The following is a 17,261-nucleotide window of genomic DNA, read 5'->3' on the forward strand; positions in this document are numbered from 1 at the left end:
ATACTGTGAATGAGATCCTGGTTTCAGGTTAGTGTATTAACTATTGATTTATAATTTTTGAATTTTCCTTGATTCTCATTAAATTTCCCGAAGGGGAAAGTAATCTAATTTCCTGGAATTTGTTTTAATTTTCTTTTTTTTTTCTTCTTGTTAACCACACCAGCAAGTACCTCAACTGTGATACATACCTTGTTAAAACCATGCTCAATACTTTCCCCCTATATAGAAGATATTAATTATCACAGAACTATGACTGCAGGACAAACAAACAAAAAACTTAACATTCAAGGGAGGTTTGCTCACTGAACACCTGCAACTTTGCATCCACAACACTACAATTTTTAATCATTAGTTTGTAAGACAGTCAAAGTGGGTGGGAAAATATAGAGAAAATATTTGTACTGGGACTGAAAATCTACAGTCAGTTTTTACTCCAACAAGATTGTGGGAGATGATGGCCACAAATGCGCTATACTCAAAACGAGGGGAATTACAGGAATTCAGAGGTGGGAGTGGGGCGCACTTTTAGGAAGTTAAGTTACAGCAACAGTCTGTGAGTCTATTATTTTCAGTTTTTGTGTGCAGTCTATTGACAATATTGTGACTGTTTTATCTCTCTGTAATTGATAACAAAGGGTGAAAGTAAATCCAGGCGGACTGAAATCCACAGTCGTCAAAATGCTAGAACTAGAGACTAGGGAGAGTTGGTACTTGTTAAGCTGTGTTACTTCAATAAAGAGTGTGCTCAACTCGGAAGCAAGTGGTCGAGGTTCGAGCCCTGTCCAGGGACATTGTATTGTGTTCTTGGGCAAGGTACTTTACTCTCACAGTGCCTTTCTCCACCCAGGTGTATAAATGGGTACTGCAAATTAAATGCTGGGGGGGGGGGGGTAACCCTGTGATGGACTGGCATCCCATCCAAGGGGGGGGGGGGGAGTAGAAATACTCTTAGTCACTTCATGCTGCTGAAACTGGGATAAGCTTTGGCCTGATGAGCCACTTGGCTCGTATGCAGACTTTACCTTTTTTTACTTCAATAAAGGAAAAAAAACAAACAAACAAACAAATCCAGAGCTGTCAGCTAGAAAGGTAAGTGCCTAACATATTTTGCTACAGATTTGTTTTCTCAGACTATACAATTTTAGTTTCTGTCCAGTCGGTCTGGTGTCTGTCTGTATTTGTTCTGTGCCGAACACCAATAGCTGGAATGGACATAGAATTAAATAAGAAAACATCACTTAGAATTCTACACAAGTATGGGTAAAAAAAAAAATGATAAAAATAACTAAATAAACCCATGCACTACAACCTGTGTACGTTACTGAGAACTAATGTATGACACTCTTGTTACTCATAAATATATCCACAAGTACCACAAATTTGTTACATTGCTCTTTATTCACAGTAATGTACACTCAAAACAGGACATTAGCATTTACATTTTTATATAATTATTTACTTGATCACAAACTTGTTGGCAGCAAGCTTAGTGTTACAGAACCAGTTAATTACAATTCATTGGCCCTGTTGTTTTGTTAAAAACAAAATAACATCTGAAACTGCGCATGAAATGAGCAATGACACTGCATATTAAAAGCAGAGTAAATAATCACAGCCTTTACTCTTCACAACACTTTTTGCTCTTTAAAGGCTTTAAATAAATGTTAAATAAGCTAAATAAACTTTCCAATTCATATATTATTTGAAGGCTTTCTCCTTGGATTGGGTACCAAACACAAACAAGAGTAAAACCTCAACTTCATTTGGTACAGTGTTATTTTATCGCTTGAGTCCAGTACCCAGAGGAGAAGCCCATTTAAACCATAAATCCCATGGAAACTATACAGCATCACAGCAAAGCTGCAGAAACTTACTCTTGCACTTTCTTAGGCGATTTTACGCAGTTCCATTCTATCTGTAGTTTGGAGAGAGGCTGTAAAAATATTACATTAAAGACACAGAAAGTTTCAACTCAGTGTTAACATGTTCTCGTAGAGGTGTTTTATAGATCAAAACTGAATTGTAACTTAGAGGTGAACTGACCTAACAAATTGGTGGTTATCCAAGATTAACTGTGTGTGTCTCCAATTTGCCATTTAGGCGAGAAACCAAATAAAAACTCAAACTGATATTAGTTATGTGCACCAGTCACACTAACAAGATTGTTTTATACAGATTATGTTGAGTAATTGTGATAACACTTTGAAGAATATGGAAGGTTTTTTTAACACAAAAAAAGGTTTCTTCTGCCTTCCTCATTTCGACTTCAAAACTTTGTTCCAGTACTTGTCAGTATTCTTTTTCCCGGGTCCCATTTGTAACAGGATTCAACTAACACTCTCACCTACACTAAAGACACTCGGTTATTACAACAAACAGACACTTTGTGTGAGCAGACACCCAAAGCCCTCTTGAACACTTACAAACCTCTAACTCTCAACACGTTTGTACTTTCTTAAAAGTGACACTATCACAAGAATGACATCGAAAATTCAAAACCCCAAAACATATTTTCATTTATGGAAACCCAAAATAATTGTTGTTTTGTTTAAAATTACCATAAAAGTGAACTGATTCTATAATAGGGTGTTATCATGACTAATGCATGCTCAAACTTGGGGTGTCAAATTGAAACAGTCTGGCAGGTGTTTTCAAATTCTGTTGTCATGACTTGCAAACTCTTTGTTCAACAACTTGCTAAACATTTTCACCATCATGATGGTTTTCTAGGTGTACAAACAAAGGTACTTGGTCATAATAAATTTTGTACTGTTTTGACAAAAAATGTGGCATAATGGCTGTGTTAGTGTCCCTTTAAGGTCTGTCACTCATTTGTGGTCTTGTCCACATTAACACTCCAATTAACACACAAGGAAGGCTTGACTGTAATTGATATCACTGCGTGATTATAAAGGCAGCATTGAGTTACAGTAGGCAGAGCTTAAATGCAATGTATCTTAGTTCTTTTTGACGAGAAAGGACTTATGCATTAGTCCTTTCTTATCGAAAAGAACTAAAAAATTGTAGAAAAATATAAGAAATATGTCACCAAATAAACTGGTTCTTGGATTTCAATGTTTTTTTTCGAAAAGGGAGCTACTGGTATTGTTCTACTGTTTCATTTAGATGATAATTCCTTTGGCAATTACTAACCTCTGATTCTCTGATTTTTTTTCAGAGTATTTCAGCCCTGAAGTCAGTATGCAAACTATCCTTACCAATACACCATTACTGAGTTGTGTTATGCCTCTCTATCAAAGGAAGGCCTGGTCTACAACTATTCATATGAAAATGAGTTTAATTTGCATGTGAAAGCAATATTATTTCATATGAAAGGTGGGCACCGAGACAGGCTAAAGGTAATTCAGAAATGGCCCATTTCCACACATTGTTTTGAACTGCATATAGAAGTTGATCATTGTCAAGACAATTTTCCTTTGGTGATCAATTCCTCAATAGGCCACCTTCAATATATCAATATTCTAAGATGGATCTGAGGCTTTCGGGTCAAAATTGCAAATCTTTTAAGTTTCTTTTGTCTCACAATTCCCAAAAGAGACTTGCATACATAGAAAACAACACCAAATATAGAAGTTTGTGCTGAAAGCCTCGGAGCCATGTTAGAATATTGATATATTGAACATGGCCTGTTCTCATTGCCAGTGTGGTTGTGCTTGACTTTCTGTTGATAATCTTAGAAGTTAAAACTGATCACAGAGATAAAAGGGTTACCAGAATAAAATTTCAAGAAATTGCCCTATTTCTATCGAGAATCGCCACTTTTAACCTTTTTCCACAGGACTTGTCCTTTCATTATTAATAATATTTCTATATTTTAATGGTCAAGAGCCTTTCAGCCCTACTGTTTCTTGTTATTTCTGAGCCCCTGATGAGGAATGTGCTCTTAGTTTTGCCTGCAAAATAGTAAAAAAGGTAAAACTAAAAATGTAATGCTAATTTGGTACATGTACAATAAGTTTTCTAGTTTGTTCCAATGTCAATATACAAAGTTTTGTTATTATTATTACTATTACTATTACTATTACTATTATTAACAATTGGAAAATGACATCATCAATATTCTCACTAATTAAGGTCCTGGAGAGTATTGTATGAATTTTATAAGTGATGTATTTTCGACATAATAAGATGTCTTACTTCTTCTGGGTTTGTGATGTGATAAAAAGGTGAGTGTTCTAAGTTGAAAAGTTTAACAGTGGGCTCAAAATGGCTGAACATTCCAACAAAATTATTAATAATACAATGCAACTTTGATTTTGTAATTAATGGTTCAAAACTTCAACTTAAGAAAGCAATCATTCAACATCACTTCTGTTTCAATATTGATTAAATTCATTATTCATTCTTTCTACCCTCATGAGTCAGGTGATAGCAGATTTGGAGACAAAGTGGAAATTTGAGTCTTAATATAAAACAATATAAGGTTTGTTTCCAAAACTGATGTTTTACTAAAAGTTGCAAATTATTTTGACAGTTGTGGATCAGCCTTCTTTGTGCATGTTTCTCTAATTAGATGAACGCATGTAGGCTGTGACTTGATCGAAATGTCAAATATGCAAATTTGTGTCAATTCAAGAATTCATTAGTCTGTGAACACAGACAGATTTCTGGCTTTTGTTTCTCACCACCAATGTTTTTCGGCAGAAACAAAAGCTGGGAAATATCCATCTTTGTTCACAGGCTAAGAATTTGCCTGCTTTGAAATAAAATGGCAAAGCAGTTGAGCAACAACGCTGAATTTTTATTGCATTCATCAAATTTCCACTTTGTTCAGTTGAATTTTGCTGTCACTTCTTATGGCAATGGAGACAGGGTGACGGGAAAGTTAACAAAACCAAACCTAAAAATAGTTAAATTATACAACATCAAGTGAATAAACAAGAAGGTACAAACCATTCAAACAAGCATTTACCTATAGTTGATACGTTGATGGCTACTTGCCTCAGACTCTTTTCGTTGATGTTCTTCCCGCCATTGTCTTTGTCTTTCTTCAAATTCAGCTACTCTTCGCTTAGCTTGTTCTAATGTTTCTTTCATTACTTTGTCTTCAGACTAATGTTGCAGAAGAAAGTAACTTTATCAGGTCAAGTCTAAATTTACATTAAAAAAGCAATAAAGAACTGAAGAATTCTGAAAGTATAAAAAAACTAATTTACGAGAAAAAAAAGGACTGGATTCTGAATGATTTTTATCAAGAATTATTATATCTCTCAGTTACTAGCATGCTGTGATTGGTTAATTTAGCGGGCCTTATTCTACTGTATCCTATTAAAGTTGTTTTTGTTGCCAAAATGTTTTGTGATTTATAAAATAAAATTCAAAATTCAAAAAGTCTTTGTTTATCCTGATAACAAGCTGATCAGCTGAACCTAAGGGAGCAGCCAGTATAAACTGGTGATCAGCAACATAAAATATATTCATCTAAATATACATCCACATAATAACATCCACTAACCAGCAGTGCAATTACGTTCCTTGAGATTTACATCTAAGAAATACTATTGCCAAGTTCCTAAGTTTTATAACAAGTAAAAGTTCAAAACTTTCTTTTACTTTAATTGTGTATAATAAATATCTTACTACCTTCATCTTCTCAGTCCATACTGTAAGTTACGGATGTTTTTTTCCCCCCTTTGATTTATCGCCAATGGGCTTTGCACTTGGGCCACAAATCAAAGGAAAAAATTGAAGATCTGTAACTTACAGTAGGGACCTCAAACTCGGTTAGCAGGAGGTATGTATAGTCATGTAACACCACTCACATTGAGCCCTGTAAGAGTTCACCACTAACATAACAGAATGGAGAACCCCCCCCCTCCCCCTTTCTCCTATACCATCAAAAAAAGGTTATAGTTTCTTCTAATGGAACATTAGCACTTTGCTGGAAATTTTGAAATAAACCAATCTTTATTTGGCGCAAATAAACACAAGCTTTATTTGGCCCGTAATAGTAATTGATAATGTTAAAAATGTTTATAGTGTGACTTTCCATGAAAATTGATCAAGTGCACTTTACATCATAAAAATTAAAACAAATCCTTAAAGATGTAAATTTACATTAGAATGGCTGCCAAAAAAAATACAGAACCTGTTAAAATAGATAAATATTCAATAAAAAAGTTAATCTGATATCAATAAAAAGCTAACCTAAAGCTGCTTAAACTGCTGCTAACTGCTAACCTAAGCTGCTTAAACCGATTAAAAAGGTGAAAGCACCACTGTAAAAAGACTAAATTCACAAATACCAGCTATGATGACTTCATTAATGATCCAAAAATGTGTCACTGGATGTCTTCATTTATAACAAAATGTTAAAAGATTTTATGCCTTATCAGTCTAGACCAACAAATGAGCGTGACAGCAATTTTTAGTTCTTCTGCTTGCAACTCTAAAAGATTCCTTGATAGGTAAAACCACTGGCATCTCCTAGTAAACACCCTGAGCAAAACCAAATAATACCTTAAAAGAAATAATGAGCCCCTCGCACTCTTTGGACTAACTTTGAACCCATCATTCAGTTGGCATTTTATGCCACTTCTAGATCTTCAGTACCTTGCAACGGTTAAATTTCAAATTGCAGAATAGAATTATTGATCTTCTGTACCTTGCAACAGTTATATATATTTCAAATTGCAGAATAGAATTATTGAATGTTATCTTTAATCTTGTGTCAGATATTGAACTCTCAAATTTTAAGTGACTATACTCACTTTAAGGTAACTCTTTCTAGTGGTGTTAATGGCTTTCTCCTTTAGCAAGAGCTGAATATCACCAACTGAAAAATTCCCTGAGTACTTCATTATATATATTGTCAAGCAGGTCAGGCTACCCATTTTGAAATCATTGATACTTTCACAGATCTGTATAATTATCTGAAAGCAGCACCCTCCTATCGTTGCTTGTATTTTGTTTAATAGGACAAAAATATCTCTCTTCCTGCAGGGAGATCACTTGATATGTCAAAGTTCTATTATAGGACAAAGTCTTGGCAACTGTACATGGAATATATATTCAGTTGGTAAACAATGTAGCATAGTTAAACGTTTTGCTCCCTTTTGCAACCTCTCCTGATATTAATCATCCGAGCTTAAGTGACACGTCCACATGCAGTTAACAGATCATAATATGATCACTTCAAATGGCTTATAAGTGGGTCGGGGATTTTGATTTTTTATTATTTAATTAACACACCAGGAGTCAAACTCCTGGGACTCCAATTAATTATGTAACTCGCACAGTAGGTTGCAACAGTTAATTGTTTTTGAATAAGTACAGAAGCCAACAAAGCTATGATTTATGATTACTTTGAACAAAAAACTCTGACTGCTTTTCACCAATTGTTACCATCAAGAATAATAGCTAAACAAAACTTCAGGTCAACAAAAGCATTTTAAGTTTCTTATCTCTGTGTCATCTCTGTCAGGAAGTGAATAAATTTGTGGCCTTATTTTTGGTGACCTCTTTTCCTGTTTATCAACTCTTTTGATCTCTGCATGGGAGAACAGGAAGGCACGCAATGTGATAGTTATGAGAAAAAAGCTTGTGGAGTTAAAGAAATTTTAAGATTATTGCAAAAGAAAAATTTGATAACTAAATAAATTAACTGAGGTGTAAAAGTTTTGTAATTCAATAAATTTCCAATAATTTTAGGGCAAACAAACTGGCCTATTTTCTCTGGCCAATATTGTTGTGGGCATAAATAAAGAATTAAATGTGATTTGTGATATTTTACCCCAGGAGACCCTAAAGTCTAAATACATATATTGAATATATTTCAGCTAATAAGTTGAAAAAGTCAAGTGAATAGTGTGTATTAAAAGGAACCAAAGAAAAGCACCTGCTGCAATCCTTTCAAGTGATCAAAAATTCATTTCTCCTCAACATGTCAGTACAAACATGGACATTTTAGGTGGAGAATTGATACACTGGTCGCAGTGTGCCTAACATGTTACCTTCTCCTAACTTTAATTATTTGAAATTATGACAACTAGAAAGGAGAGTTTATTTGTTGATATGAGGGTAATTGCTTACTTTGGCTTTATCCTCATCAAATTCTAAATATCCAGTGCCATCAAGTCTTTGAAGGTCAATCCAGCCCTTCCATACCACGCAAACACCATTCATGATAAAACGACTTTTTATGAAGACCTGTTGTGATCAAGAAATTCAACAGAAAGCAGTCACGGTTTAGTGAACATAGTAATGTTTACTATGCTGTGACCGAATTATGCAATCTAAAATATTGCCCTTCCTAGTAATTAAAACACGTGAAATCAAGCCTGGTGCAAGAGCAGAAGGTTTAATAAGTGTTTCACACGATAAGGGGTCAAAATTGTATTTTATTTTAGCTTGTTAACCATATGGAATTTATTTATCTCCATAGGGCAATATGGAATTGTACTTTGCTGAGGGTGTCGATGCTTGATTGAAATGTTTGGCATAATTAAATAAGTGCTTGTACACGCAAGCTTTTATTTTCTCATTGTTTGTAATATCTGTACATTGGAAAACTCGACAGGGTCTTAATGTTATTTTACAACGAATCCAACAAACATCAAATATAATTGATACTCTTGTTTCCTGATCATTTGTTTCAGATATTCTCATTCTTGGACACAATTGCACTTGTGTCAAACAAAATAGGACAACAATCGGGCTATTACTGCTTCGAATTCAGGAAGAAATCAAATACCGGTGTGCCAATCCATACTGAGAGATACACCTGTTTTAAAATTAATCCATGTCGGAATTTCACACCGCGAGAACCCAAAAGCCGAAAGCAAGCTGAAAAGCAACAAGAAATAGTGCTATCGTGCGTGAATTTCGTGTGCCGCTTCTAAACCGAAAGAGATCGCGAGACGATCCGATCTTTGACAAAACGCTACGCATTCCAGAAGAATCATCAAAAATATTTTGAAACTTGATAACTGAGAGCTGACAAATTTCCCATTTAGTATGTGGAAACAAGTGCCTGCAATAGATTTGTACGATACTTACAAGATTATTTACTACCATAAGTTGTTATTTTTAGATCGAGTTACACAGACAGAAAAGGAAAAGCCTCAGGGATATCACGAATTACCAGTGTTTTCTACGGCACGGAAATTTTGAGCGTTTTGAAAATGAAAAAAAACAAAAACAAAAATAGAGATCGAACGCTTGAAAGATGGACATGGAATCCTGTTACAGAGCTGGGTTTTCTTTTCGTTTCTTTGGCTTGTGATGCTTGTTGTTTATCGTCTATTCACGCAATCATGCAATTAATTGCCTCGGATTGAGCTAATTCTTCCACGGCATAATAATGCGAGTGAATAGAGTTATTGCGCGGAAAAACCCGCGAGAACGGTCGATCAAAACAAGTCATTTCGAATGAGAAAGCCATTCCAATGCTGAAATGTTACAAGTTGTAAATAATTAATTTGTCAGCACGTGCAATTATCAGGGGTTGCGTCGACATCAGTTCCCACCGACAGCACTTCGGCAAACCTTTCACGCACATTCTGTTCGATTTTCTCAAGGAGTAGCTTCCTTTGTGGACGGAACTGCTCCATGCCGAAAACGCATTTGCCAAGATTGTAAGTGAAAGCGGAGCTTTTCCACATGCATAATTAAGCCGCAACCTGCTGCAAGTAGCTTTAATAGCCAGATGTTTATACACAAATAAACTTTCAAAAAGAAATCAAGTCAGTCGCCCACCGACACATACCACAATTTATTTTCGATAAAAGGCGTAATTTTCCGGCGCTCGTGTATCTGCCCACACGTGATTTCAAAAGAGAAACCTAAAATCTGGCTTATGTCCAGCTTTGCTATTAAATTGACGCAAAATCGAGCTACAAGGAAAATTAAAGAAAATACTCAGATTCCAAAACACCGCGGCAAATTAAGAACGATAAGTTTTAAATTTATTTGCGCGTCTTCACGTATTCCTCCCCCAAACTGAATTCAAAAATTATCGTAACCTTTCCTTTACCTTCCCTGGTTCCCGATCGAAGTCAAGATAGTCCTTCGGGACAGTTCCATCCTCTCCTTTTGGGAATTGTAGAGTGAAGTTCGTCCCAGATGACACGAAAGCCTGCATCGTTTAAACAGAATTATTCAGGGTAATGATTTAACAACACAAAAACAAGAACTCTCTCGAGCAATGCATGTGTGATAATCTGTGCAAACTTTTCTCTAACTTCATCAAGAGTAGTTTTGACCAACTCACCACTGTCGCTTGGCCATCGCGAGCTTCTGTCTGAAATCTGACTATGCGCTCTTCATGCGACCTGTCTCTGTAGCCTGTATACTTGATCTGAAAATAGATGGATCGAATCAATAGCATCGTGCTTTTAGTGGCCATGTGAGTTTACAACTTTGTCATGTAACGCTGAAATTGTCAAATTACCTCGGTTTCTCGTGACATCTTCCTAAATAAATCGTCATTTTCGAACTTTTGTCTTTGCTCCGGCACAACCCGCGGCATTGCGTCGAGTGTCGGCACAATAAGCGATGTTCTTCGAAACTTTCGAGTCTTGCCGCCTAAATTCAACGATCTCAGTCAATGCGTGTCCAATTTTCTCGAAATTTCATACCTTTCATGACCGAACTTCCGCTTCTCTGGGCTGAAAACAAACCTCTGCTCTACAAAGAAAGGAACATGACAAGCGATTGTCAACAGAATGCACGTAAAGTAACACAGCGCCAACTGTGATTGGCTCTAGGGCAGCCACAACAATCATGGCACGCGCACGCATCCGCGTGTGACTAATTGGTCCATATTTGGGGACAATGTCATTCCGAAACAACAGCTCTGAAACAGTGCCCTCAACGGGCGTCAACCTCCGCCAATTTCCTTTCATTTTGATTACGTACAACAAGAAATCAAAATTTCATTTGACTAATTAAGTCCTCGAAAAAAATAAAACCCGTGGAATTGACCATCATAAATTGATTTAAAATACACAAACGTGCTCGATTTAATTACATGGCCTCGAACTTTTGATATGATTCCACCGGAAGTAAGCATAGACTTACCATCATTTCCGGTTTTTAGAAAGCGCCGTGAATGTGAAGTTTGTATTTCAGTTATGTATTGTATTTCGACGAATTATCTGACTTCCAACTAGGATAAAATGATTAAACGACGTACCCACGACCAAAAAATGTCAGCTTTCAGAGATCGATCCTTCATACGTGAGCGTGACCCTCGTAGAAGTAACGTACATGTTGTGACGCATAAACTCGTTGATATAACACGATCTCAGTCGGACGCGATATCACGCAATCTTTCCTCCTCCGCTAAGAACGTCTGCGAACAGCGTAGGAGGCAACGAGAGAAATCTCGACGGGATGCGACTTCGGTGGAAACGAGGGCGACCAAGTTGTAGAAAATTACTGTGCTTCACTTGTATAGCTGTATTTATTACTATAGTTTACAAGTCTATTAACGAAGAAAGCTCTCGGTTCGAGAAAGAATGGAGCTGTGAAGAGCTTCGAGCTAAGGAACTCTTGATTGATCTTGTAAGTAATATTATTAGTGTTCGCCCGTTTGTCACAAGGGGAAGAAAATACTGTATACCAAACTCATTAGATTCATAAGCCCAATAGTACAATCATACAGTTTCCGATTTTCTACGATTTTTTAAAGGGCTACCTACAGTGCCTTAGCTAGCTTTAGCTAGTAACTGGGGCGAACTGAGACACCTGCCCCGGTATAAATTTCGAATTTATTTATTTCAAGTTTCCGTAAGAGGCTGTATCAAGGTGAAAGAAGCGTTTTTTCTGATATTGTCTCAGTATGAAGTTTAATCCGGCTACGGCCGCAAGTACTTGAGAAAGAAAGTAAGAACGATGTGACCGACAGCCTTGTAACAGGAATTTTCCAAGTGAATTCAAACGCGGAAGTAAACTGTACATGTTTACGTAAGCATAAGCACCTGCAAATGATGCGCCCAAGCTAATGAAAAGTGAACAAGAATGTTACTCGTTTTATAACAGCTTGTATGGCAACGGAACAGTTTTGTTTTCCGAGGTACAAATTCGAGTGCTCAATGAATATGATAAAAGGTCACAAATTGCCCTGTTCCTAGAGCTGCGAATTTCGGCGAGTTTTATTTTATGACGCGTTTACAGTAAAGGAATAAATATTCCTAAGGCTGGAAAGGAACTAGTTTCGAATGCTCTTCACTCAAAGCCCGATAAACTCGATAAAAATGGTCAAATCGGCCAAAAAAATTCACAAGATTTCAAAACCGTTCCTAACTTGGCTTGGCTCGAGCTTGATAACTCTTCCTGCTTCCAATTGTCTGAGTTGTTGTAAATTGCTACTTGACTTGTGGTCATCGAGATGGCTAAAAAAAATTATTTCATTTGTTAATTTATGACCACTTTTAAATATGTAGTTTAGCCTGGTTTACACTCGTTAATTAAAGCTGATTGTTACATCGATATTCTAACACTTCTTTCATCTGAAGTGCAATGATTTTATCCGCGGAGTCACTGGAGGAAATCTTTGTCATGACTTGTGTGTCAGCCGAGAACTTGTTGTCCAGGATTGTCTTGCGCACAAGAACACCACGATTGTGTTTTCGGGCACCTGGAAAGACAACAATATTGTATTCAAGACAAAGAGAGAGCCCCATCATTTTGAGGAGTTGAAAGGTCTGTTAGATGGTAGGTAGATATCTCTTTTATAGGTACGCAATACGTGCACACTGCTATGTTGCTGTACAATTCAAAGCCTTTTGATTTTATTTAAACATACCAGGCCAGGCATATGATACAATTAACGTAATGTCATTATTAACAACAGATTCACCAGTGCAAGGAGAAATTCTGAGAGCTATCATCGTAAGAAATGCTTAACACTTGGTATCAATAATCTTCTAAGACAGCCTCCATTACTCTGACCGCCAAACTAGATAGTTTTTTTTAGCGGAAACTGCAAATTAAAAGACACAGAAATAATATTGATTTCACATGGGAGAAACAAATACTGGAACTTGTCAAAACTGAGATGGGAGTTAGCAACTTAATGAAACAAGTTTGAAATGTGAGTTGTAAGTTCCTTTGAGCAAACCGTTAATTAGTATTGGAACATTGTACCTCAACATTGCAGAGTTCTCATCTGAAGATCAGCTGTTTGAGTGTCACTGTAGCTCATGATTTTCTTTTCTTTTTCTTTTTTGTGGGGGGGGGGGGGGGTGCAGAGGAGAGGGGTTGCATAATTTCTTTGTCATGTTCATACCCTATGTTAACATATTGAGAAAGCAAATCTATTGTTTATTCTGTCAAGAAACAATGTCCAGAAAAAAATAACACAAGAAACTGAGAAAGCTAAACATAAGCCACTACAGACAAGAAGTCTCTCTGAATTTCTCAAGTGTTCTCAAATAACAGTGTTTGTTAAAGTATATGATACATGGGGTTGGTTTCACAGGATGGTCTATAACAGATTTAACTCCCCCAATTATGGATTTTTCCTATCAAATTGGGCTGTGAGTGTTCAATATGTTGCCCTACTAGAAAATATCCATTACAGACAGACAAACAGACAGACAGACAGTCTTGAATTAAGCACAATTAAAATTAAAGCTCAGTAGCTTATGTAGTCATGCATAATAAAATTAAAATTAAATTAAATTAAAATACCCCCATGGAATTTGAGGGTCCCCCAATAATTATTTTCATCCTATACCTTTGAGGTGTGTGGCATTTTCTGGAACACCACAGTTTAAACTTCAAGGGCACGGTGAATTAAACTTATCCGAGTAATTTTGACATTTTTAATGCCTGACATTTTACACCTGATATTAACAGGTGATGGGTCAAAAATGGAGCAAGACCAAATTTACGAACTCTTCATTTCTCATGTGTCTGATCATGTGAAGAATGAACTCTCTTTTTCTGAACTAAACAATATAATGACAGAACAAAAGATTCTGGAACTTCTTTGGCAGCCACATTCATTGGAAAAACTTTCCTTTGCTGACATGTCAAGTTTGTGGCTCTTAATCCAGAGAGATGAATTCATCAAGTTACAACTACTGCAAGATATGGAACACATTCCAAGAGTGTACTGCTTCTGTGGAAAATTTTATGCTGTAGAGAGGGTGGAGACCCTAGAAGAATTTTCCTTTTCTCCATTTAAAAAGCCAATGCCTTGGAAAAAACGCTTAAAGACAGCTTTAGACTTTTTGGAGCTTTCACAAGAATTTTCTAACACGGCGTTAGGAAAACTTCACCACTGTGATATCCAGCCAGGAAATTTTGGTATCACCAAAGCTGCGAGAGTCGTAGCCATTGATATTGACTCTGTATTCTCCATGCAACAAATGGAGGATTTCCTTGAACAACCAACTTGTGAGAGTAACAAACAGTGTGATTTCTTTGACTGCATGTCTGCATGTAATGTAACAGAACATCAATGTTCAAGAAATATTCTCACCAACAACCTTCAGGTAAGACAAGTTGATTATGGAAAATAGATGTTATAATTACCCGTTAGCTGGGAGCTCCATACAGTGAAAAACTGTGACTAAGGTCTTGAAATGCTGCCTGAGGCTGCAGGCCGAGCTAGCTGGGCAGCATTTCAAGTCCAAGGTCACAGTTTTTCACTGCACACACCAACCCCAAGCTGGTAAATAAGTTTTTTTTTTTTTCTCTCAGATCACTTTTATTGTTGACCTTTTCCACCACTCTCTGCACATGCACATCTCCATGAATGTGGTTAGGGATAAGAAAATCTGGACTGAGCCAGGAACCAGTCAGATTGAAGGATTCGTTACAGTGCCCTATTAGAGAAAAATAGTTCATCATCTCAAACTACTAGGAACTTGTGTCATCTGACCAGTTTGAAGACTATTTCATAGCCAGTCACTGGCTTGACCATGGTCCTGATTTCTGCCACCCTTTTTAAGTGCAGAAATGTAACAGCTCTCTCAAGCTTGTAAATATTATATTTGTCTTGGTCTAACCCTGAACTGTTTTATTTGTTTTGGGGAATGCATAGCTTGTTTTTGTTGTTCTCTCGAAGGTTATCATGCTATTCATGTGAGACCTTGCAAGAACTGCTGCCCTACCCCTCCAGTCAAGTCTAGGAGCGCATGCCATGGGATATGTTAGGGGATGATCGTACTTTGATTCAGCAACAAACAGCAGATACTGTTACTCAAGAACTGTAACAGTAGACAGATTCGGCTAATGAGTTTACATTCTAAAGTTGCCATCCAATTCAGACATGTGTTGATTTATTTGGGAGGTTACAATAACTATTGTGAAATTTGTCGCACACAACTGATTGCATGGAAGTTTGTGCAAACAGGACAACATTGTAACCTCCCATATAAATCATCACATGATCTGAATTGGGCAGTGGAAACAAGGATGTAAATACATTAGCTGTATGTCTAGAGAGGTTCTCTTAGTCATAGTACCAATCTCTTGTTGGAAAGGTGTGTTAGATCAAATCCTCATGGTATGAACAATTGGCAGTGCATTTTGACCAATGAGAATGTTACTGATGTTTTAATGGTATAATGCTTTGTGATTGAAGGTCATTTGTCGAGATATTTTCTTGTCATACTGGGGACAGCCAGGATTGTTACAAAGAGCTCCAATCCATGCTAAAAACAAACTCTCATCCGTGTTATCAGAGTGCGCATCAGAAACAATGCTACCGTGGAAACCAGGAAAAATGGAGAGGATTCACAGAAAACTAAAGAAAATTCTCTCCGAAGAACAAGTGTCTAATTAGTTCTAATTGAAACAAGCAGATGCTTATAAATGGATTTTTAACTGTAAATTATGTATTTGCAAATTAAAGCATATTTGAAAAAATAAGAGCTTTTTGAGTGTCACCAGAACAAGTACACAGGGCTGCAAATAGCAGTCGGTCTTTGGCCGACCAAAATTTGCTTTTGTCCAATGAAATCCCGACTGTGGCTGGACATGAAGTCCAGGCAAATTTTTTATTGTAAATCATTTTAGGGTAAGGATAAATAAAAATCTACCTTGAGTAAATCTTACTTTGTGTTGAGATGATCTTAATCAATTCACAGCTCTCATAAGTCACAAAACAGTATTAACTTGGGTAATAAAGTATGTCCTGTTTTACCCGAAAGGTAGGATTTGATAATGCTTTTCAAAAAGTAGCGAGATGTTTACTTTTGTTCGTAGTTTTAGAAAGTCATTGCAGTAAACTCTCTCTACAAATTAGAAACAATTCACAAATTATACAGGTCCCAGTGTGGTATTATTTTTAAGGATATAAAGTTTTCAACTTTTTTGGTGATGTCCAACCACAATTTGTTTTGTCTGACCAAGATGGTTTCTTAGTATACATGTATGTTCTTTCAAGAGAAAAAAATTATTTGCAACCCTGAGTACATGATAATTTGTTATTTTATTATTCTCATTTTTGCCAACTGAAAAATAGGTTTGAAATAGCCCTTGAATTTGCCCAATAAAATAACACTGGCACACAGTTACCAGTTTTGTAAAGGTCTTTGTTCTCTGTCACAATATTGAGTAGTTCCATAAAATATCCATGCCTACCCCATGGAATATTATTGGAAATTCAAATTTTAATGGAAAGTATGATGCTAAACTAGAATTTCCAGAACAGGGAGGGTTTAAAGAAAAGAGAACTTCCATATGATGGATAAGGTAAAATAATAATATTATTATAATTGTTTATTTTCTGGAACAACACAATTCTTCATTCATTCATTCATTCATTCAGTTTTCGTGACATCATTCCATCCGAGAGATTTTGTCCAAAATGGCTTCCGACAAGCCTTTTAAGTACCACTCCAGGTTATGGCTGCTCTTGAGCCATATTATTTTGAGCCAAACATGCTCCAATGTCTGAAATGATAGCATTGAAGATAGTGAAGTGGATAATTGCTTGGAAGAAAATAGATTTTGCTGACCTTGTGAAAGATGCCGAGTCAGTTGCAGGTTTTTCCACAACGGCCAGTTAATCAACGACTGACAAATGGTGATTAACAAACCTTGTGATCTATTGTAAAAGGTCATGAAACTCCATACCGCATGTCATTGATTTCTGTTTCTGTTTGGTTTGTTTTATTGAGATAATTTGATTGTTTTTTTAAAATATTATGAATATGTCGTAACCCCCCCAAAAACAGGTGTCATATTACACCCTACATGTATCTCCCCATAACGGACACCTCTCTACACGGCGACCTTCACACAGTATGTCCCGAAGGTGGCCCTTGTAGAGAGGTTTGACT

The 17,261-nt window shown here is 36.5% G+C and overlaps 2 protein-coding genes across 5 annotated transcripts; one reads left to right on the plus strand and one right to left on the minus strand.

Moving 5' to 3' along the window:
* Window positions 1–934: 934 nt before the first annotated feature.
* LOC145465818 (core-binding factor subunit beta-like) lies at window positions 935–10,629 on the minus strand. Of its 2 annotated transcripts, none has more exons than XM_081449576.1 (6): window positions 10,412–10,629; window positions 10,232–10,318; window positions 9,995–10,096; window positions 8,053–8,169; window positions 4,963–5,073; window positions 935–3,914 (listed from the first exon to the last, which is right to left on the minus strand). In XM_081449576.1, the coding sequence occupies exons 1-6, from the start codon at window positions 10,487–10,489 to the stop codon at window positions 3,873–3,875; spliced, it is 537 nt and encodes a 178-aa protein (XP_081305702.1). In that variant the 5' UTR covers window positions 10,490–10,629; the 3' UTR covers window positions 935–3,872. The 2 variants fall into 2 exon arrangements, with proteins under 2 accessions (XP_081305702.1, XP_081305703.1); XM_081449577.1 differs by having other exon boundaries at window positions 936–3,914; window positions 4,934–5,073; window positions 10,412–10,626.
* A 364-nt stretch (window positions 10,630–10,993) lies between these two features.
* On the plus strand, window positions 10,994–17,238 carry LOC145465812 (divergent protein kinase domain 1C-like). 3 transcript variants are annotated; one of them, XM_081449569.1, is made up of 4 exons: window positions 10,994–11,526; window positions 12,480–12,678; window positions 13,825–14,465; window positions 15,560–17,238. In XM_081449569.1, exons 1-4 carry the CDS (start codon window positions 11,356–11,358, stop codon window positions 15,758–15,760), a joined length of 1,212 nt encoding a protein of 403 aa, XP_081305695.1. In that variant the 5' UTR covers window positions 10,994–11,355; the 3' UTR covers window positions 15,761–17,238. The 3 variants fall into 3 exon arrangements, with proteins under 3 accessions (XP_081305695.1, XP_081305696.1, XP_081305697.1); XM_081449570.1 differs by having other exon boundaries at window positions 12,480–12,666; XM_081449571.1 differs by having other exon boundaries at window positions 15,041–15,653.
* Window positions 17,239–17,261: the final 23 nt, after the last annotated feature.

Source organism: Orbicella franksi, chromosome 13 (assembly GCF_964199315.1).
Source record: "Orbicella franksi chromosome 13, jaOrbFran1.1, whole genome shotgun sequence".
NCBI lineage: Eukaryota > Metazoa > Cnidaria > Anthozoa > Scleractinia > Merulinidae > Orbicella > Orbicella franksi.